Source organism: Centropristis striata, chromosome 11, assembly GCF_030273125.1.
Source record: "Centropristis striata isolate RG_2023a ecotype Rhode Island chromosome 11, C.striata_1.0, whole genome shotgun sequence".
Classification (NCBI taxonomy): domain Eukaryota; kingdom Metazoa; phylum Chordata; class Actinopteri; order Perciformes; family Serranidae; genus Centropristis; species Centropristis striata.
In genome coordinates, this window is record NC_081527.1 from 11847443 (window position 1) to 11870083 (window position 22641).

The window sequence follows — 22641 nt, forward strand, 5'->3', positions numbered from 1 at the left end:
TGTAACAATTTGCAGATAAGGGTCCATTCCTTGAGCTTTCTCTGACCAAACTTTCATGCAGCTTACATGGAGCTATACCTGACAGGTGGTTTACAAACATATATCTAAGGCAAAGGGTTGTGAGTGAATTTAATGCCAATTGCTTTTCTTCTTTTTACAGAGACTGAAAACTTTATGCACTCCAGCAGCCGATCTGTGCAACACTTCACCAAAGAAGACTCAGTCTGGCAGTTAATACTGTAGTTGTGTTGACCAGGAGAGCTACAGGATGTTGCAAATTGTAACACAATACTCTTAATACAACTTGAAGCCATCATGTTTGTAAAAAACCCCTTAGTGATTATCTTTTACACTGGAACTGGAAAGATAATGACATTGCATGTTGTAAATTAAAGGCCTAGTATAGTATAAACCACTTTTTCTCAGCATTCTCACAGAAACTGATTGTGTTTTGCATCCCAGATCTGAAGTTTGTGCTTTGATTGTGACTCTGAATCAGAGCGTGATTTAATCTGTTAGTCATTATACGTCCAAAATCTACACGTTTCTGTATTTATCGTGTACTTAATGGATTATAAGTATAAAGAAGAAAAATTACAATAAGAGTTGATTTTTTCCCCCTCAAATTTTTATGGTATAAATTTTAGATCAACTCACTTGCAAAACTGAATTTTACTTCAGGAGGAAAACTATTTTGGTGGTATTTCTTAAGTGACATCAAATGAAAATATAGGCTTGTAAAAGATGTAGGCAGACCTTTAACATTATTAACATTTTAATGACATCAGTTGAATGGTAGTAGTTTTTAATATTTTTACATGATTTTGGTTGGTTTTGTAAAATAGATTATGTTGATGGACCTTAAAAGCTGAATACATTTTGAATATATTAAATCATAATGTTGTTGTATGAGTTTGATAACTTTGCCATTGACGTCTATGTGATCCATAACTCCTCAGTACTCTCCTGCTGCATCTCTGTCATCTTGTTTCCAAAAATAGTTGTATAACATGATTTGTGTTTATACGAGATATAAGAGTTTCATTAAAATAATGCTCCAGTGACTCGGGTGGCATCAGAGGAGGAGAAGAAAAGGGAGAATAAGATAAACTGGACCAGGGAGTGAAAGCTGCTACAAATGATGAGACAAGGTCAGATAATAAGGAATAGATTCAGAGTTTTAACAGAATGGAATTTAACATTTCACATCAGAAAATCTTTTAGCAACATTTATTTCAACTTTTGTTCTTCACATTTTTTTTGCTCAGTATACCATCTAAAATGTTTTTTTTCTTTGTTTATTTCTTATATACAGCTTTAATTTGTCATTAAAATCCAATCAATTGGTTGTTTGTTGGCAAAAAAATGTGTGTGTGTGTGTGTGTGTGTGTATGTATGTGTGTGTGTGCGTGTGTGTGTGTGTGTGTGTGTGTGTGTGTGTGTGTTTCAGCCGGTCCTCACTTCTTTAAAGGCCTGTTTAAAAATTAAGATTTTTTTTTAGCTTAGAGTTGCATGAAGCCTTCTTTAGGGTAGAGGAAGGGTAAAGCATTTTTTTTGTGTGATTGTTAAGCTGTTGCAGCTGAACATCTGCTGATGGTAACTATTACCTATATTGTAAACATTATCCAGAGGAGACACCTTTGAGTAGCACTTGTTTCTCATCACTTCCCCATAACTTTGTGGTTGGGTTAAAAAGTGGTGGTGTAATGTTTGACCAAACAAAAGACAGCCAAACAAGCTGCACTTGAACTGTAAATTTAATTTTAACCACCTGAAACCAGTAAGTACCAACCTGTCACGTCTCTTTCAGAAATGCAAATCACCATGTTCCTATATCATGTTTGCTATCATTATTTCTATAGTATATTCTGTAATCTGCCATGATCAACTGTCAACTGAACAAATGTTATGAAAGCAAGTCATGTGCTAAATGTAATAACTGAGTTCAATTCAATTCAATTCAACTTTATTTATAGAGCGCATTTCATGCACAAGGCAGACTCAATGTGCTTCACAATGGATATACATAATTACAGTTAAAAAACAAAACAAAACAACAGAAAACAAACAAACAATTACAAATTAATTGAAGAGTGCAGGTAGACAAGCTATGCCATATTCACCACATACACACTTCACACATGTGCACCCACTCCCACAACCACACATGCACATACAGTTCAACCGAATGCTGTTGAAAAAAGATACGTTTTTAATCTTTTTTTAAATTTGGCTACTGATTAGGCATTTTTAGCTGTGTCAGGCAGGGCGTTCCACTTTCGCGGGGCATAAACACTAAAAGCTGCTTCTCCTTCTTTGGATCTGGTGTGAGGGATGAGTAAGTTGCCACTGCCTGTTGACTGAAGTGTTCTTGCAGGGGTGTATGTGATGAGCATATCTGTGATATGTGGTGGTGTACTGGAAATTTTTCATTTTGCTTACATGTATCATATGATTTGTTGGTTTGCCCAGTGGATACTATTCACTGGGCTACGGATGAGTGACCAGAGGCCACTCCTTTCCCATTGTTCAAATGCACTCTGCAGAAATCAACCAGACACGGTGCAAGTGCAAACCTTCATTCACTAAAAGGAACTTTAAGAACGGGAAGAGTCCAATACTGGATGCTCCGATCATCAGTTCTCCATGTAAGTATTGATTAACTCCTGTACACCTTATACCACTGTACCCTTATATGCTGCAGATCATTGTTGAAGGAAATTTTTGAGCTTATGTACTCTGCATTCTTTGTTTACCTAATGTGTTAATGATGCCAAAACAATAATAATGCAAACATTATTATCAAGAGCACACAGACTATTTTATATGGTGTTCACAAATAGGAGTTACACTTAACAATAGTGTAACAACAGCAGTGGCAAATCGTGAGCACTATAGCTGGGCTTTCAGTAGTCTGACCAGCTTTTTTGCATTTTTCATGTTTAGAAAACTAACAAATCAAGTCTCGGCATCTGAAGGAGGCGATGCGTGAACGGGAAGCCTTGAAGTTATGTACTTTCCTGATTCCTATGATCTGTGTCTAGTACCATCAGGTTGAATGCACTTATTGTAAGTCGCTTTGGACAAAAGCATCTGCTAAATGACATGTAATGTAATGTAATGTAATGGAAGCAGACAGTGGTGCTTTTTAATCACACACTCCGACCCCGCTTGTTGCAACTTTAGAAAATATAATCATGTGGGGAAAAAGACTTACAAACATGGACCAAAACGGCTCCATAATACGCACAAAAAATAAACAGCATGAAGTATTCCAAATTGTTGTTTTACGCCTCACTCACTATCTATCTATCTAAAACACACACCATGCTTGCAAACTGAAACTCTGTGCGTCTGGCACACGCGTCCAGACGCACTATCTATCTAAAACACACACCATGCTTGCCAACTGAACCACTGTAGGGGGGTCTGGGGGGCACACTTCCACAAATCCGCCGCTGACCCAGGTGGATGACTTGTCACTTGTAAAAAGTAAACAACTCCAGCAGTACAGCCTGTTTGTTTTCTTACAGCCGTCATCCATGGATATCGCTGATAATTTTCGGACTTGAAATGCCTTTCCACTTTCTTAACTTTTTCTTTTAATTCCAGTTCTGGAGTTGGATCTTCCGTTTTTTATTATTTGAAGTTTTTCTGTGAAAGGCCGCCTTGAAAAAGGTGATGCTATCAAGCTAGCCACAACGCAGCTCTCGTCATCCGCCATTTAACTGTCTCTCAACCGCTCTCACTACTCTGCCCACTGTTCGGACTTCAGGAAGGCCTACGATCTTTTGTTTTTGTCCCGCCCACTTAAAATCTAACCGTGATTGGTCAATTTTCCCATCACTCTCCAAACCAAAACACATAGCTTGGCCTTCCCCGAGATTCGTGAAGTCCTAACCTATTTTATACAGTCTATGGTCCTAATGAATTAATGAGCTAGATAACCGGACGATTCTGATTGGATAACATGTTTCAGGACAGTAACCCTTTCATTGCTGATGTGAACTTGACAGTAAACTTAACTTTAGAACAGCTATTCTCAACCTTGGGGCCGGGAACCCAATTTAACATGCATGTTATTTAGAAAATTTAGAAAATTTAACATGCATGTTAAATTGGGGGTCGCGACTCAAAAAGGTTGAGAACTACTGCTTTAAAACATAGATGAGAGAAAATGTATTAAATGTATTGTATTAAATTAAATTAGATAGTTTAAAAAAAAAAATATTAATACTCATATTTTTTGGTTTAGAATTTTTAAGGCCTACCCTGAAGGCGTAGAAGGCCCTGAAGGTTCCCCTCTGAATAACAGAGTCAATGACTGTAAACCCGCTGCTCTCTATAGTCTGTGTAAACAATCAGTGGGAATGCTTAATGCTGAATAATCATTCATCTTCTTGGCCTTACATGAGTAGGATTTGGCAGTGGATCAACATGTTGGCTGATGAGTCTCCCAGAGGTGATTTTTGTTTTGGTTTAAGGAGTAACCAGTGGTGGAAAATGTGCAGATCTTTCACTTACTGTACTGTGCTTTAGGCAGGTGTGAAAAAATGCTGTAAAATAATAATGCTTTCAAAACTAAAAATGTTAATAGTTTTTTTTAAAATCAATCAACAAAATGCGAAGTGAGTGAACAGAAGAAAAATCTGAATCAAATGAATATTTGCTGTGACCACTCTTTGCCTCGGCCCCCTTAGTTACTGTTGCTATGCCCATCAAGCTTCCAGGACCGTCAGCAGTCATGGAGCGGACCAGCAATGCGAGTGTTTTAGGAGTTAGGCTGCCCATTCATAAAATGCTACAAAGATTAAAATTAAACAGGTTCATAATGTCCTGTTGGGATGCTATGTTCAACATTGATATATATATATATATATATATATATATATATATATATATATATATATATATATATATATATATATATATATATATATATATACATACATACATTACAGGGCTGTACATTAACTGTTTCTGGTTATAGCATTGGTGCTATAAAACGCTATACGTTTTGAAAGATAACAAGTTAGACTCTAGTTCCACACCACTTAATTAATTGGAAACATAACATGACCATTTACATTAGTAGTTAATGTGAAATTTTGATAGAATGTTAGCCAAAAGCTGGCTGTTGTGGGATTCAGTGATGCTAGCTATTAGCACTGTACAGCCCAGTTTGTTGGACTAGTTCTGCACTAGCAGGCTAGTGGTAAGAATACTAGTTGACAGGAACCATAGCTGTTAAATCTGGTTTGAGTAATCTCATCTAACAGCTAGACAATCGTTAGTTAGTTCATGTTTGCCGCTAGCAGCTTAACTTGGAGCAGACATGTGTGTCTTTTGATCTTGGGAGTGGGCTCTCCAACACGGTTTAATCCACAGCCAGCAACGCTCCACTTGTTTTTTGAGTTTTGGAAAAGGGGAAAAAACGACTTCTCATGCTAACCTCTTAGGGTAATTGGTGTCAGATTTACAAATTACCTAAGCCAACTGTTTCACTGTTGCTCAGAGCTCAAAGCTTGACAGACCTTCTTCTCTTAGTAACTCTTGCTAAGGTATGATTGAATGAGGAGCGTTCGAGGGAGGAGTTTTACATCCATAAATAGTATAGTCACACCTGCCTAAGACTTTTGCACAGTACTGTATGTAAGTAGAAAAAAGTAGAAATACTCTAATGCAGGAAAAATCCCTGCATTTTTTTTTTACTTGAGTAGAAGTAGAAGAAGTCTCATTGTTACTACTTTTATTACTGTTATAATATTTAACAAAAAATAAGTCTAATCACTTTAAATTGATCATATATTTTATGTTAAATCTCGACCTGAAAAGTAGCAAAAGCTGTCAGCTAAATCGAGTGGAGTAGAAAGTACAATATTTGCCTCAAAATCTAGTGGAGTAGAAGTAAATAGTTATATAAGTACCTCATAACTGTACTTAAGTAGTACTTGAATAAATGTACTGTTCCACCACTACTTAAGACTCATTTCTACGCACTTGCTTTTATGTGAAATTTTCTTTGGGTTTCTCTTCCTTGTATAACGTTTTTAAAAAAAAAATCATTTAAAACTTTATTTACATTTATTATTATTGTAACCTTTATGAATTGATTGAACATGCACAGGGGCTTCAATTAAGGAGGCCACAACAGTCAGTGTGGGTCAAACACATGCCATTTATTTTATAATATTTAAAACTCTATAAAACACAGTCAAGAAAAGACAAGAGGACAGACAGTCATATCACGACTGGGAAACCAACCATCCACTGCCTAGGACACTGGGAGTATACTAGATATTCAAAATAAATATAAACCCAACACTTCAAATAAACACACCACGCTAATTCAATGTGCAACCACAAACCATATCACCATCTAAAGTGAACTCCCAGCATTTCAGCCACACCGTTGAATGGGGGTTCCCACCAGCCACAATACTAGGAACAGAAGAAGACAGAATGTTAAAATCCTAAAACTACACAACTCAAATCTAAAATAATAAAAACAATAAAATCAATATGACTAAAATATAAAATACTAAACTAAAATAAACGGCAGTCAGTGCTATGCCTAAAAACAAACAAAGCACTGTTAGTGTTTCAGTCCTAAAAACAAATGACAGACCCACAATTAAAATCATTAAAATACAAATACCTCAGGGTGCATGCACCCCTACATTACCCTAACAATTAAAATGCTATCCTAATTCTAAAACAATGTTAAAAACCCCAAAAGTCCACCTTACCACACAGAACAGAGTCACCAGTCACAGCACATGTGTGCCAAACAAAGGATCTCCAGAAAGTGACTCAGGAGCTGGAGGAGAGACTGATTAACAGCAGGTGTGACTAGCTGTCTCCTCTGATTGGTCTGTGCTTCTGCTTCCTGGTGACCTACTGCTACAATCTGCCCCCATGAACTGAATCGACGTCCCGTCGATGGGCATCAAAGCCAAGGCCGGTGAAATCCTTGCCAAGGGGCAATAATTTGATTCACTTGGGTGGTGGTTGATCTTGGGAGATGATGGGGGTTTCGGTGCTGTCCGGCTGTGGTCCTACGAGGACGCCGTGATCCCTCTTGTTCTGCACCGGGCCTCTCCACAACATCTGGCTGTGGTGGGGGTGTGCCATCCTGCTCTCCCACATCAGTTACAGATCTCCAGGAACACTCAACCACAAATGGTGGTTGAGAGGTGTCATCATAATCATTACCCATGAGTAGATCTTCAGGGAGACCTGGGTCATTTATTGATAAATCAAACAGTTTACCTGCAGCTGGACGTAGCTCCGACCGATGTATTTGTTTCAGGGGTCCCTCTGCCTCCGCTGGGCTGATTGTGTACACTGGCCCTCCATTTTGTGGACACCGCACAATCCTGTACGGCACAGAGCTCCAGTGGTCCTGTATCTTGTGCCGTCCTCTGTGGCTGTGGTCCCGGCAGTAGACTAGCTGTCCAGGCTGCAAAGTATCTGCTTTGACCTTGTTGTTGTGTTGTTTGGCTCGTCGGTCAGCGGCTGCTTGGAGCCGCTGCCTCGCTCCCAGGTAAATGCAGGCCAAGTTGCTGTGATGGTCGGTGGTCCACTCATCTGCTGTCAGTGACTCCGGCTGTCCTGTAACACTTAACACACAATCAATAGGCAGCCGTGGTTCCTGTCCAAACATTAACATATGTGGTGAATATCCTGTGGATTGATGTTTTGTGGTATTATAAGCAAATATTACTTGAGGCAGATGCACAGTCCACTGCCTTTTCTTTTCCTGTGGCAGTGTCCGGAGCAGGTCATGGAGGGTTCTGTTAAACCGTTCACATTGGCCATTACCTTGAGGTCTGTATGGTGTCGTCCTAGTTTTTGTGATATTGTAAATACGACACAACTCTTGTACTACTTTACCCTCAAAACATCGTCCTTGGTCAGAGTGTATTTGGCGAGGGACTCCAAAAACATAGAACCAGTGTTTAACCAAAGCCTCAGCTACTGCTACCGCTGTTTGGTTTCTAGTTGGAATGGCCTGTACATATTTTGAAAACACGTCTGTCATGATTAAGATGTTTTCTCGCCCATCAGATGCAGGCTCTAGAACAGTAAAATCTATAGCCAGAATGTCATTAGGCTTAGAGGCTGTCAGGTGGCCCATGAAGCTCCGTGGTGGAGTATGAACATCTTTGGCCAATGTACAGCGTTCACAAGCTCTGCAGTACTCCTCTATTGTTTTATTCATACCTGGCCAGTAGCATCTCCTCCTAATGAGATCTGTTGTCCGTTCCACACCTTGGTGTCCATGGTTGTCATGGAGGCTAAGGAGGACATCCCCCTGCAGTTTTTGTGGCAATAGTAACTGATTCCATGCTGGTCCCCCTTCTGGTGACTCCACCTGTCGAAAAAGAATACCATCTTTTTCAATTACCCGACCCCATTGCTTCAAGAGCTTCAGGAGCATGGGTGACGCCTTCTTCCTCTCATCCTTATTTGGTTGTTGCCGTCTGTCCCAGAAGAAGCGAAAGTCCCGGATCAGTGGGTCTTCTGCCTGCAACACCGCCAGGTTAGCTGCATTCTCCCCAGAAGACGCCATTACAGCCTGTGATACACAATTTGGAGAAGTCAGTACACCATGCTGCTTTTGTGCTGCACGCCTCAGTTCTTCTGAAAGGGCAGATGTGGGAGCAAGGGTTAGTATATGCTCCAGATTTGCATTTTGCCTGGACAAAGCATCTGCATTTGTGTTTGTTCTTCCTGGTTTGTATTTGATGTCTAAGTCGAAGCTTGCCAATTCTGAGGCCCACCTTTGTTCAACTGCTCCCAATTTGGCTGTCTGGAGATGGCTTAGAGGATTGTTGTCAGTGTAAACTGTACATTTTTGGCCCACCAAGTATTCTCTGAATTTTTCTGCAACAGCCCATTTCAGGGCTAAAAATTCCAATTTCATGGAACTATAATTTTGCATATTTCTTTCAGTTCTTCTCAGACTGCGGCTGGCGAAAGCAATAGGTCGAACTCTGCCCTCCCACTCTTGCGACAGGACTGCCCCCAACCCATCATGGCTAGCATCTACGTCCAGGATAAATGGTTTATTAAAATCTGCATAAGCTAGCACTGGGGCTGTGATGAGTTTCTGTTTGAGTGTCTGGAAGGCTGCGTGACATGTCTCGGTCCAGTGAGGTTTGATTGAATTTTTGACTCTCTTATCTTTACTAGTCAGTTTTGCAGCCAAAGAGTTTAATGGGGAGGCAACTTGAGAAAAACCAGGGACAAATCGCCGATAATAGCTGGCAAAGCCAAGGAATGATTTTAGCTCTTTGACATTCTCTGGGCATTTCCACTGGGCTACTGCAGCGACCTTATCTGGATCGGTGGCCACCCCATCCTCAGACACCACATGGCCCAGGTACTTGACTCGTTTTTGGAAGAAGCAACACTTGCTCAACTTGACCTTTAAGTTCTCTTTTCGCAGACGATGTAACACCAGCTCCAATCTCTGCAAATGTTGTTCCACAGAGGTTGAAAAGACTACTACATCATCCAAATACAGAAGCAGAGACTGCAAACTTTGATCTCCAAATATCCTTTCCATTAATCTTTGGAAAGTACTGGGTGCATTACACAACCCAAAAGCCATTCGATTGAATTCAAACAGGCCGAATGGTGTACAAAAAGCTGTTTTATGCTTATCTGCTTCAGCTACAGGGACCTGATTGTATCCACTGGCAAGGTCTAGTGTAGAGAACCATTTAGCACCAGTCAGTGCGTCTAATGATTCTTCGATTCTAGGCAATGGATAGGCATCCCTTCTCGTCTTTGCATTGAGTTGCCTGTAGTCTACACACATCCTCAGGGAGCCGTCCTTTTTCTGAACTAAAACCAAGGGTGCAGCATAGGGACTGCAACTCTCTCTTATGACTTGGGCCTGTAGTAGCTGTTTAATGTGAGCTTTGACTATTTCAAATTGAGATGGAGGGATACGACGGTAACGTTGTTTAGTTGGAATGTCATCTGTGAGTGGAATATTATGTTCAATGAGTGTTGTACAGCCCAGGTCACTATCCCCTGTCGAAAATACATCCCTGTACTTTCCAAGCAAATCTTTTGCTTTCAGTTGCTCCTGGTGGCTCAAATTAGACAAATCAACTGACTGTAGATCTAAACCCTGAGAAGGGCTAACAGAGGCTTGGGAGCACATTACAGTTACTTTGCCTTGAGCATCAGTCTCCTCATTAAACACAATTGTGGGACTATTAGCCTCCACTACATGGACTGAATGCAGCAAACCTAATGGGGTTCGTGGCTGAACGTAGGCTACTTCACTATTCACGTTCGTAACTGGAACGTAGGCCAGTCCGTCTTTTATTGTGGCTAGAGCTGTGGACACCAGTAGGCCTGCAGAAATGTGGGTTGCACTGTTATCCGGTTCCAAAAGGAGTGTGAGTGAGTTGTACTGTTTACCTTTTGGACCTGTGGCTGGAATCATCACTGTGGTACCTGCAGGGATCTGGACAGGATTCTCAGCATGCACTCGTAGTTTACCGAGTCCTTCATCACTCTGCTCAGTCTCCATCACATGACACATTTGTAGTGCTTCTCTCCAACCAGGTGCGGCCTGTGTAACCTGAGGGATAGAGAACATGGCCGAACCATATTCCTCATAAAGGTCAGTATACAGTTGACTTATGATGTTCATTCCCAAGAGCCCAGGCACTTTTTCCTTCTGTTTCTGTAATGACGTGAAACTGGGTGGGTCTTCAACAATTAGAACACCACAATCACGAAGCACTTGACCTAAGACAGTGACGTCCACCTCTACATACCCCAAATATGGGATGGCAAACCCATTGGCAGCAGAGAGGTTTAGCCACTTGCAGGTGTTAATTTTAGGCTGGTCTGAATGAAAATGTGACAGGAAAAAACTCTTTGTCAGTGTGGTAACATTTGAACCAGTGTCCAGTAATGAAGGGACATTGATCCCATTCATAGTCAGCTGCACTACAGTGCATGGACCCACCAACTGTTTTAAGAGTTCTGGAGAGACTGGGTTAGAGTCATGCTCAGTTAAATCTGTTACCTGGTGAGAGACAAAAGTTGGCTCCGTCACTGGGTGCTCCACTTGCACTGTCTGGACACTCGGGTTAGGATTCGTTCTCAACGTCGTGGGCATGGGCTGACGACAATATCGAGCAATGTGACCTGTTTTATTACAACGTAGGCACTTTTGTTCCTTTCTGAATTTGGCTGTGGTCTGCTCAAACATTGACTGCAGGGACTGAAACTGTTGTGTTAAAGAGGAAATTTGAGTCTGTTGATTCTTTATTAGTTCTGCGATGGCCAGAACCTCTGGAGACTGTTTTGGCTCTTGCACTGATGTGGCAGTTATGTCAGCTCGTGTAACATTGCACTGGGAGGAATGGAAATTGCTCCCTTTATCAAAATCCTCACCCCATCTGATAGCTTCTTCTCGGATTTCAATCAGTGACATTCCGGGTTTACCTCTCACCACTTCCCGCAGGTGGTGCCGTAACGTTGCATCCCGGACGCGTTCCACAAACTGGTCTCTCAGGGCCACCTCTGAGTTCGGAACTGCATCTGGATCGTTATCAAGAACAGCATTCATTAATGACATTAATGCATGAGAAAACTGTCTCAGTGACTCCCCCTCCTGCTGTCTACGTTCATAGAACCTTTGCTGCAGTACAACCAAGGGCTTTTTACCACCATACAGTAATTGTAAAATGTCAATGATCTTTTGAGGGTCCTCTCTTTCTCTACGTGGTCTGTGCTTGATCTCACTCCGTGGTTCACCTCCCAGATGATCAAGGAGGAAAATAGCTTTTTCTCTGTTAGAGAATTGGCGCCCTTCCAGACAGGCTTCAACTTCCTCCACCCAATCCTCCAAGCCAATGCTATCAGGTTGGTCTTGATCACCATAAAACTTTGGGCACCTCCTTTCACGTGGGACATAAACAGTTCTGTCAATTCTGGGGGCAGAAGCAGGGGCACTAGAGGCGTATGAGTTACTGGCAACTTCTTTTAAAAGTCCATTTTCAACTTGAAGGGCTCTGAGCTGCTCACGCAGGGCTGCTAATTGTTCCTCAGTTTCACTCATTTTAACCACTCTTTACAACCCAAGGAAGAAGTGGGATTACAGCATCTTCTGCGCCTTGGGGTGATGAACCAGCCTTGATGACCCCTTCAGTCTTCTGCACCGACTGCCGTTTAATATTTTATCAAACCAAAAAAAACTAAACTATGACATGTACCACACACTGACTGTTTCTCAACCCTGCCGACAACGCCAAATGTAACCTTTATGAATTGATTGAACATGCACAGGGGCTTCAATTAAGGAGGCCACAACAGTCAGTGTGGGTCAAACACATGCCATTTATTTTATAATATTTAAAACTCTATAAAACACAGTCAAGAAAAGACAAGAGGACAGACAGTCATATCACGACTGGGAAACCAACCATCCACTGCCTAGGACACTGGGAGTATACTAGATATTCAAAATAAATATAAACCCAACACTTCAAATAAACACACCACGCTAATTCAATGTGCAACCACAAACCATATCACCATCTAAAGTGAACTCCCAGCATTTCAGCCACACCGTTGAATGGGGGTTCCCACCAGCCACAATACTAGGAACAGAAGAAGACAGAATGTTAAAATCCTAAAACTACACAACTCAAATCTAAAATAATAAAAACAATAAAATCAATATGACTAAAATATAAAATACTAAACTAAAATAAACGGCAGTCAGTGCTATGCCTAAAAACAAACAAAGCACTGTTAGTGTTTCAGTCCTAAAAACAAATGACAGACCCACAATTAAAATCATTAAAATACAAATACCTCAGGGTGCATGCACCCCTACATTACCCTAACAATTAAAATGCTATCCTAATTCTAAAACAATGTTAAAAACCCCAAAAGTCCACCTTACCACACAGAACAGAGTCACCAGTCACAGCACATGTGTGCCAAACAAAGGATCTCCAGAAAGTGACTCAGGAGCTGGAGGAGAGACTGATTAACAGCAGGTGTGACTAGCTGTCTCCTCTGATTGGTCTGTGCTTCTGCTTCCTGGTGACCTACTGCTACATTATTTTTGGAGTTAAGTTTTTACTTTATCTTTTTATTAAAGTCTGCATTTGCGTTCTTGTCCTCTTTTTAAAGATATACTTTAAGATTATTTTGCTTCTGACCTTACTGATGGCTTTCTGTTGTTACATTGCCTTGTTCTGCACTGCTTAATTTATCAAAGCACCATGTAATCTCAGATTTTTAAGTTGATATCTAAATTATTATTATTGTAATTGTTCTTACTTAAGTACAGTCCTTGAGTAAATGACCTCAGACACTTTCCACCACTGCTGTTTAATAAAACTTTTCAGCTCAGTTGACCGATCCAAATGGAGCCAGCGAGTAACCCAGAGAGGAATCCGCTACGAGATGACAACAATCCAAATTGTGATCCAGCAAAGTTTAACAAGAGGGGCGAGTGGGCCAACAAGAGGGAGTTCATCTTGGCAGTAGTCGGAGAAATCATTGGCCTGGGCAATGTTTGGAGATTTCCATATCTGTGCTTTAAAAATGGAGGAGGTAAGAACATGAATAAACAACATGAATACCAAAGAATAAAAGCTGAATAAAATAAGTAGATGTAGCCTGTGGGTCTGAAAAGCGAGGTCAATGTGGAAGTGCCTTAAATCTTTATTAAATCACATTGTATAGAAGTCTATGAGAAAATGACCCCACTTTGATTTATTACCTCAGTAAACATTTTCCTAATGAGAGCAAAGGAAGAACACACACAAGTACAAATTACAATTTGCCCTGTTCTTTGATAAAACCTTATAGTCATGCTTATGTTGCTTTTCACAAAATTATTTCCCTTTAGGAGCTTTCTTGGTTCCTTATGTTTTGATCCTGTTCACCTGTGGAATCCCCATCTTCTTTCTGGAGGTATCTCTGGGACAGTTAACTCGTCAGGGTGGAGTCACTTGTTGGAGGAAAATTTGTCCTTTATTTGAAGGTACTCCTAGCTCAAGTAAACATTTAATAGTGGTTTATAAATATATACAATATGAGAATTGCTGCATGATAACATGTTTTTTCCCTCCTCAGGCTTAGGCTACGGTGGCCAATTGATTATGCTATACACTGTGATGTATTACATCGTCATCCTGGCTTGGGCCTTCCTCTACCTCTTCTCCTCCTTCCACACTGTACTCCCCTGGGCCAGCTGCAACAACACCTGGAACACAGGTGCACATCTGCAATATACTCTTAAAGACTATGTAACATGCTTGCATTTTGAGAATTAAAGGCTGAACATTTTTTCTTTTATCTTCAAGAAATCCCATGTAGTTACAAAAACTTGTCTTTGTAGCTAAAGTCTGTGGCACAATGCATCAATGAAACATTACATTCTAACCTGATATTCTTACTTTTCCACTGCCAGAGAACTGTGTCGATACTCGACTGAATCGTTCATCAAATGGCCACATTTCTCCGAATGCAACCTCTTCAGTTGAAGAATTCTGGCAGTATGTGTTCAAAAACGTTCTGCTTAATACTGAATTTAAAATATTTATTTTATAGACTCAAAGAGGAAAATGTTCCTAAACATACAGTGTGTTTTTTTATAGGAGGAGAATCCTGGGTTTGTCTGAAGGTATTGAAGAAATAGGAAGTATCCAATGGGATCTGGCTGGATGTCTTCTGCTGAGCTGGATTGTTTGTTATTTCTGCATCTGGAAAGGAGTCAAGTCCTCTGGAAAGGTAAGCTACTATTGTCTGACAATACTGACCAACTTCGCCCAACCCCTGTATTTATATCTTTCCTTCTTCTATTAGGTTGTCTACTTCACTGCCACATTTCCGTATGTAATGATGATCGCTTTGCTGATCCGAGGTGTGACGTTGCCAGGAGCCACAGATGGCATTCGGTTTTACCTCTCTCCTGATCCAACACGTCTGGCTGATCCTCAGGTGAGGCACAAATGTGACTGATGAATGCCAACGGCTACATTACTACTGGCTCTCTGGTGTATAAAAACTAGATGGTAAGCCATTTCTTAACCTCTAAACTGACCCCTGCTCTATACCCTCTTGGACCTCTCATTTATCAGAGATAAGAGGGGCAAAGAAAAGGCCAGACCTTCCTCTGCAAAAAACTCCACCAAAAGACAACGGGAGTACAGGTCGTACAGGTCGTACAAAATATATTTACGTTTATTCCAACCTCTAGTGGCCGTAGTAAATATGATGTCAGGCCATGTAGTATAAAAGGCAATAAAGTCTGTGTAGGAAGGAGGTCAGAGTGGATGGATGGACCAAACAAACACAGGATTTTGACCCACAAGACTGCTGTTTATTTCCCATGTGTAACCATAATTCAACATTGACTTAAGTACAAGTTACACTCCTTATTTGAATCCAAACTATCTTTTCCTAACCCCTAACCAAGAGGTTTTATCGCTCAAAACTAAATAATTAGTTCTGTTTCACAACATTAACCAAAAAGCTAAATAGAACATATGTTTTGTTTTGGGAGTCAGTGGCAAACAGCATATTCTGTTGTTTTGATATGAGGACGTGTTGAATTATGCTAAAATAACATCCTCATCACAGAGGTGTTCCTATAGTCAACTGTGATGTCTCTTTGCTAAGTAAGTACTGCTCAACAAGACTGAAGGATGACACAAACAAGATATTTTATAAATGGAGTTAGTCATTAAAATGAGTTGCTGAACTAATACTAATGTTGCTCTGAAACTTTTTCGCGACACAAATGCCCTGTCATGCTATGTTAATGGAAGTGAAAAATTACTTTGTGTGTCCAAAATTGATAAAGTTCTTCCTTGGCTGATGCTACTCCCCTCCTCCAAGTTTCATCAAAATCGGGTCAGTGGTTTTTCCCATAATCGTGCTGACAGTCAGAAGACAAACCAAACGGAAAACATAACCTCCTTGGTGGAAGTAACAATAAAAACTAAAGGCAACTGAATCTCATTCCATTGTTTAAAGGTATGGATGGATGCTGGGAGTCAGATATTATTCTCCTATGCTGTCTGCACAGGCTGCTTGGCGTCTTTGGGAAGCTACAACAAATACAACAACAACTGCTACAAGTAAGGTTGACAAATATTTGTCCCCTCTATTACACTATGTCTGCTTTTTATAAGTCTCATCATCAAAATATGAATCTTTTTCAATTACAGAGATGCATTTGCGCTGTGCCTGTTGAACAGTATGACAAGCATTGTCGCTGGATTTGCAGTATTCTCTGTCCTGGGCTTCATGTCTTATGAGCTGGGTGTCAACATCTCAACAGTGGCTGCATCAGGTACGACGCTGTATGCAATATGACACATGTCATCAGTCTAAGCTGATGTACAGTACTGTATTAACCATTATACCGAACATATTTTGTGCTGCTTTGCAGGTCCTGGGCTGGCTTTTATTGCCTACCCTCGGGCTGTATCCCTGATGCCTTTACCCCAGGTTTGGGCTGCATTCTTCTTCATTATGATAATATTCCTTGGACTGGACAGTGAGGTAAAGTGTTAATATCAAACTGTGATAAACGATTGTATATAGGATATGAACTGAGTAAAATCATTACCTTTGAAACCTTGAAAGTGTTAGAAAGCCCACGCTGTTAATGTTTTGTGAACTTGTTTATTGTACTAAGTTCCATTCATTTTTCATACGCATCATAGCTGTTCCGATGCTATTGAATGCACCGTGAATTGCGGTGCAGTGAATGTTAGTTCTCTGGATGCAGCGGCAGAAAAGTAAAATAATTTTGGAAGCCCTGAGAGGCAAGTAATAAAAAGTGTTTACATTTATTATGTGTATTAGAAGGTGGCGCACTCTAGTGGCCAGTTTATGGAATACAAAGAATGACAAAGTCCGTTCAAAGTCAAACAAACAGAGGACTTTATCCCAGGTGTTGATTGTGTCCCCAGTAAAAGCAAACATCAACGTTGTTATTCAAATTCACGTTTTTGATTTACTTCTGTTTTTAATTTACTTCTGTACTTCTGTCGCTATGTCACATTTAACATCACTTACGTAACTACGATGACTTCCTTACCTGCTTTTACTTTTATGCCAAGTGTTTTTACTGAGCCTAACTGTGTAGTTTGCTTCCTCAACTTAAGCAAACTGCAACCATTTAACCTGTTTAAATCAAGAGAGCGTTATGTTTAAGTACAGCATGTGTTGATCTCCTGCTACTTGTAGGAGCACTTATTTAGAAAACAGTCCTGTGGGTCTAATTAGAGTAGGAACCAACAACCTCTGTGGTTGTGTTGTTTGGGCGACTTGTTGAAATACTTTTTCTTTTTTCCCCCTCAGTTTGTGTATTTGGAAGGCATGGTCACATCCATATCAGACATGTACCCATCCTTCTTTCTCACTGGTCATCGACGTAAACTCCTTCTTTTAGTCATCTGTGCCGTGTCCTTACTCATCGGTCTCTGTATGGTCACTGAAGTGAGTGTCTTTTTGTTTCTGTGTTGCTGTGTGGTTATAAAAGAGCATTTTATCCTCATTGTCTATATTTGTAACCCCCCCTCCCTCTCTCTCTCTCTCTGTTTACAGGGGGGACTTTATGTGTTTCAGCTTTTTGACTACTATGCCTGCAGTGGAATCCCATTGATTGTTTTTGCAATATTGGAATCCATTTGTATAGGATGGATATATGGTGAGCTACATTTACAGTTTCACATACAGTATGCTACCTGCACCTGTTGTCACAAGTATTTACTTCTGATATCCAAATTAAACTTTGTTTTTTCCCTTTTGCATTTCAGCATTATTAAATTTTAATATAAATTACCAAATAATAACATAAATGTCTGTTTCCAAGGTGCTGATCGCTACTACAATGATATTACAGACATGATTGGCTACCGCCCCATGCCCTATATGAAGTACTGTTGGATGTTCATTACTCCGTGTGTATTTACAGTAAGTAAAAAAGTGAATTAGTGTTTAATTCTCTAATCCTCTAAGCTTAACAAAGTCACCATGGTGTGAATAATGTGCCCATACTTTTAACTTCTTCCTGATATCCATCACTAAGTTCTAGTCCAATGGCTTCAGTTTTGTTTAGCACAGTTATAAATGACCTTTAGCAAGGTTCTTTGTGGCGTAATTATGATATATAGCTTGTTTTTCATGTTTGTATATACAACGTTGTGATGCTTTTATTTTTGAAAAGGTGCCGTCCAGTGTGAAACAGGTGCTTTTATTTTGAAAGGGAGTGAAAGGAAATAAAAGGTGTAACAGTAAAATGAAAAACCAACGGTAAATAATGCTGCGTCCGATTGCACTCAGAACTCCTTTTCCGTTTCTCTTTTGAGCATTTAAAAATTATTCTGGGGAAGTACATCAGCTACCTGGTACAACATACTTGTGTCCTCTCTGGGTCCGAATATAGTGTGGAATTGTGGTCTGCAAATACTTAAGGGACAAAAATATAATTAAATCTGATCAATTTCCTGGATATAATAAAAAGAAGTGCAGCATTACACCTTATAGACTAATGTAGTTTAAATATGGGAAAAACTCTAATATTTGTTTACACTTATACTGTGCTTTTTCATCCCTACTACACTCACTCAAACTCTTTAATTAATAGAGTGGGAGTGCAAATACCACTACAAAGTAATCCTACACTTTCAGTAACACAAATGCTAAATTAAACGACACATAACAGACTAAATGTCGAAGATAAAATGACTGTTTACCTCTCACGGTGTGTGGTGCCATTTTGCTTTGACGTTTTCCACGTATTTCCGACCTACTCGGGCTGCTTGGATCCTACCCCGGGTTTGAATAAATTTTGTGAACCGTCAGTATCAGGGCCAGATTAATACTTTGCTGTACCCTGGGCAACAATATTCAAGGGCCCCATCATCAGGACCCCAGAATCACCATAAGTGTTAATGTACAGTTACTATACTCAATACATCAATAACTAACTGTCATCAAGTGCCTTTTCTATGTACAGATGTGCAAACGCTCATAGAACTACAAATGCACCACTATGTCCTCTTGTCAAGCCACTCACTCACATATGATGTTATGAAAACAAAACACATCAACAGCAGTGTAATCTGGCAAAATTGACCCACTACATAGAAAATAATAATAATAATAATAGTAATAATAATAATACCTTTTTGGAAGGCGCCTTTCTTGGCACTCAAGGACACCGTGCAAAAAGATAGAAAAAGATAGGGAAGGAAGTGTCCTCAATTTTTTCACAAAAAAATAAGTAAGCAACCACTTTCAAAGCATCCAATATTTATTTAACAACATCTATTCCCAGCAGCACAAATGTATTGAATTGATGGAGCCATCACAGAGGAAGACAAGACACAAACAAAAATCAAGAATCTAGAATCAAGTAGCATTTTGGTCCTCAGCTCATTTTAAACAGAAATCTCCCTGTCACCTCAAAATTCATTTTTTAACAACGGCTCTGATGGACAGTTTAACATATAAGCGAGAGATAACCAGATGTTGCTTGTGCTCACACTGCCCTGGGCCCTTTAGAGGGCGTGGGCCACTGGGCCATTGCCAAGTTGCCCATATGGTTAATCCGGCCTTGGTCAGTATAAGAGTCGAGCGTCATTCTGTGTCTTTCTTCACAGGGCATCTTGCTCTTCTCTCTGGTCAAATTCACCGCTCTGAGGTACAACAACACCTACCAGTACCCCTGGTGGGGCCACACGCTCGGGCTATTACTCGCTTTCTCTTCAGTGCTCATGGCACCACTGTGGTTTCTCTACAGCATGGCTGTAACTCCAGGAACAGTGAGACAGGTACTTCATTCATTACTTCATTTCTCCACATTACTTGAGTCAAAGTATTGATACTCCTGGGGCCTGTTCCATGAAGAAAGTTTAGGCTTATGTGCAGTGGTGGAATGCAGCTAGTTACATTTATTCAAGTCTCAAGTACTGTACTTAAATACAATTTTGAGGTACTTGTACTTAACTTGAGTATTTCCACATATGTAAATTTATACTTCCACTCAACTTCATTTTAAAGGTAAATATTGCCCTTTTTACTCCACTACATTCAGCTTGAGCTACTTTTCAAGTCGAGATTTAACATGAACAAATACAATCAATTTTAAATGATTACACGTTTATCAATTTTTCCACATAAAAGTATATTAAGCAGTTAAAAAGGATCCTTTTCTTGAAAACAGTAAAAATGGCACTTACATAAATGCATTAAAAATAACAATCCAAAAATATATTTTAAATATATAACAATCTGAGTGGGTTCATTCTGCTTAATGAGTACTTTAAGTACATTTTGATGCTGATACTTTTGTACTTTTACTTAAATAAGTTTTGAATGCAGGACTTTTACTTGTGGTGGAGTAATTTCATAGTGTTATATTAGTACTTTTACTTAAGTGAATGATCTGAACACTTCTTCCACCACTGCTCATGTGCTAGTATTGTCACAATGATTTTACAGAACATTATGGCACTGACTTGTTTATAGAATATGTAAAATAAAAAGTTTGACCAACTCAAATTAAACCACCTTAATATGTTTTCTGAGATAATTTTTGCAGGCAGTGATGAAGTTTGGGTGCATAAACAAAACATTTAAAACAATAAAAGTCTTCTTTTAAAAAAATCTCCAATATTGACTCCAGATTTGGCCACGGGAGCTCTGGTGGTGTGAGGAATTTAAATCTTTATCTGCTGCAGCCATCATTACCAACCAACAAGTTCAAATTGAAAAAAATAAAATAAAATAAATGAAGTCAGAAGTTTGTACTTGATTGACAGGCGTAAGAGTAGTTTACTGTGATTGGTTCTTCTCCTCTGACGAACACATGTATGGAAAATGTATCTGTTGAGCTCAAAGCTATGTGGAGTAATGGGAACTTTCATTGAAATGTAATGCAGTTAAAAGTACAATTGTCATAGTTGAGTACAAGTAAAAATTTTCCACACACATCCCACACACCTCAGGGTATTAACTTGTGCTTTCGGTGTGGTGTTCTTGTCCTGCTGGGTTAATGTGGCTCTTTTCTCATCGCAGAGACTGAAAGTGACGACCACTCCATTCGATTTTCAGAGCACCGCTGAAGAAACTCGCAACTCTGAAACATGTCCCTCCTACAAAGAACATGAACTGTGTGCTTTGAACATGACTGACACAAATTATATCTGACTACAACTACAGGTGCATCTCAATACATTAGAATATGATGGAAAAGTCAATTTCCAGTAGTCAAAAGTCAAATAGCCCCAACCAAGTATTGAGTGCATATAGATTTCAGAGGCCAACATTTCCATATTAAACATACTTTTTAAAATGAGTCTTTTGTATTATTAATTTTTTTAGAGACACTGAATTGAAATGTAAGACATAATCATTATAATTAGAAGAAATCAAATAAATTAAGACATGAAATGTTTCATTCTGTGTGTAATGGATCTATATAATGTGTTATTTCCACTTTTTGAATTGAATTACTGACATAAAAAAAGAATTCTATGATATTCTAATTTATTGAGATGCACCTGTATATAATAAGAATTTCTAAAATAGAAAGAAAAGGGTGTAAAATATATATATCAGATTGTTTTATCCAGTAGAGTTAATATAATGAACCCTGAAGTGATTAGCAGTTTATTTAAAGCACAAGTTACAATTTAACTGAATATTGCAGGAGTTTAATATTACTGTATCTGTTTGAATCAATTAATATATTTACAGTGTGTATGTATATGTGTGTGGCAGAATGAGAGACTCAAATGATTTAATTTAGCCAGTCAATAAAGTATTTACTTCATGCTCACTTTTGGTGAAAATTCAATTGTCGAGATTTAAGGTGTTAATTTTCTAAAAGTGGAGATAACGGACAAGTTTTTTAACAAATTGAATTAACCCTCCTGTTATCTTTGTTTCTCAGGAACAGCATTAATGTTAATGGGTCAATTTGACCCGGGCCATGTTTAATTATCCAATAGTGTCAGAAACTTTAAAAAAAAATCCCAATAAACATTGTTTATATTTTATCATTAACTCCATTACTAATCTTTTCAATCAATATTTAGTGCAATGGTGTTCTTTACCTCTCACAGGTCATGCTTCAATGAGGATATTTCACTCGTTTTTTACATGATATTTTTTATTTTTTTATTTAGACTTTTTTTTTTTTTTAGATTTTTAAACTTTGAAATGGGTCAATTTGGCCCGCAACATAACAGGATGGTTAAATTAATCACTGATTGTAGAGAATTATCTGTAGGCTACACTGAGCTTGGCACAGTTCCCAGATTTGTCCAGCAGAGGGCGATAGATGTTAGATATTGAATCACAGAGGCAGCTGTCCCAACCAGACTCATCGTATTATTACATTTGTGTTCATCAGCAGGTTTATTTTGAATGAAAGTGCATGTTAACCAGACATGTTGCCGGGTTAATTCACGTAGCTGTCGGACTTTCTTTTCTTTTTCTTTTTTAATTAACACAAGTTTAAAACAAAGGCCATGTTACTGCAAAAAGTGGAAAGATATAACAGCAAAAACCCACGCATGCAACATCTTACTTTTCTTTTTATCTTATTGAATTCTTCTCAAA

General features: G+C 39.2%; 1 protein-coding gene across 1 annotated transcript; it reads left to right on the forward strand.

Moving 5' to 3' along the window:
• Positions 1-2347: 2347 nt before the first annotated feature.
• Positions 2348-21404, forward strand: LOC131979993 (sodium- and chloride-dependent GABA transporter 2-like). Its single transcript, XM_059344100.1, has 15 exons — positions 2348-2648; positions 13398-13605; positions 13904-14038; positions 14131-14271; positions 14468-14552; positions 14655-14787; positions 14863-14997; positions 16036-16139; positions 16230-16354; positions 16454-16566; positions 17371-17508; positions 17617-17719; positions 17885-17985; positions 19677-19847; positions 21094-21404. Exons 2-15 carry the CDS (start codon positions 13416-13418, stop codon positions 21223-21225), a joined length of 1806 nt encoding a protein of 601 aa, XP_059200083.1. The 5' UTR covers positions 2348-2648; positions 13398-13415; the 3' UTR covers positions 21226-21404.
• Positions 21405-22641: the final 1237 nt, after the last annotated feature.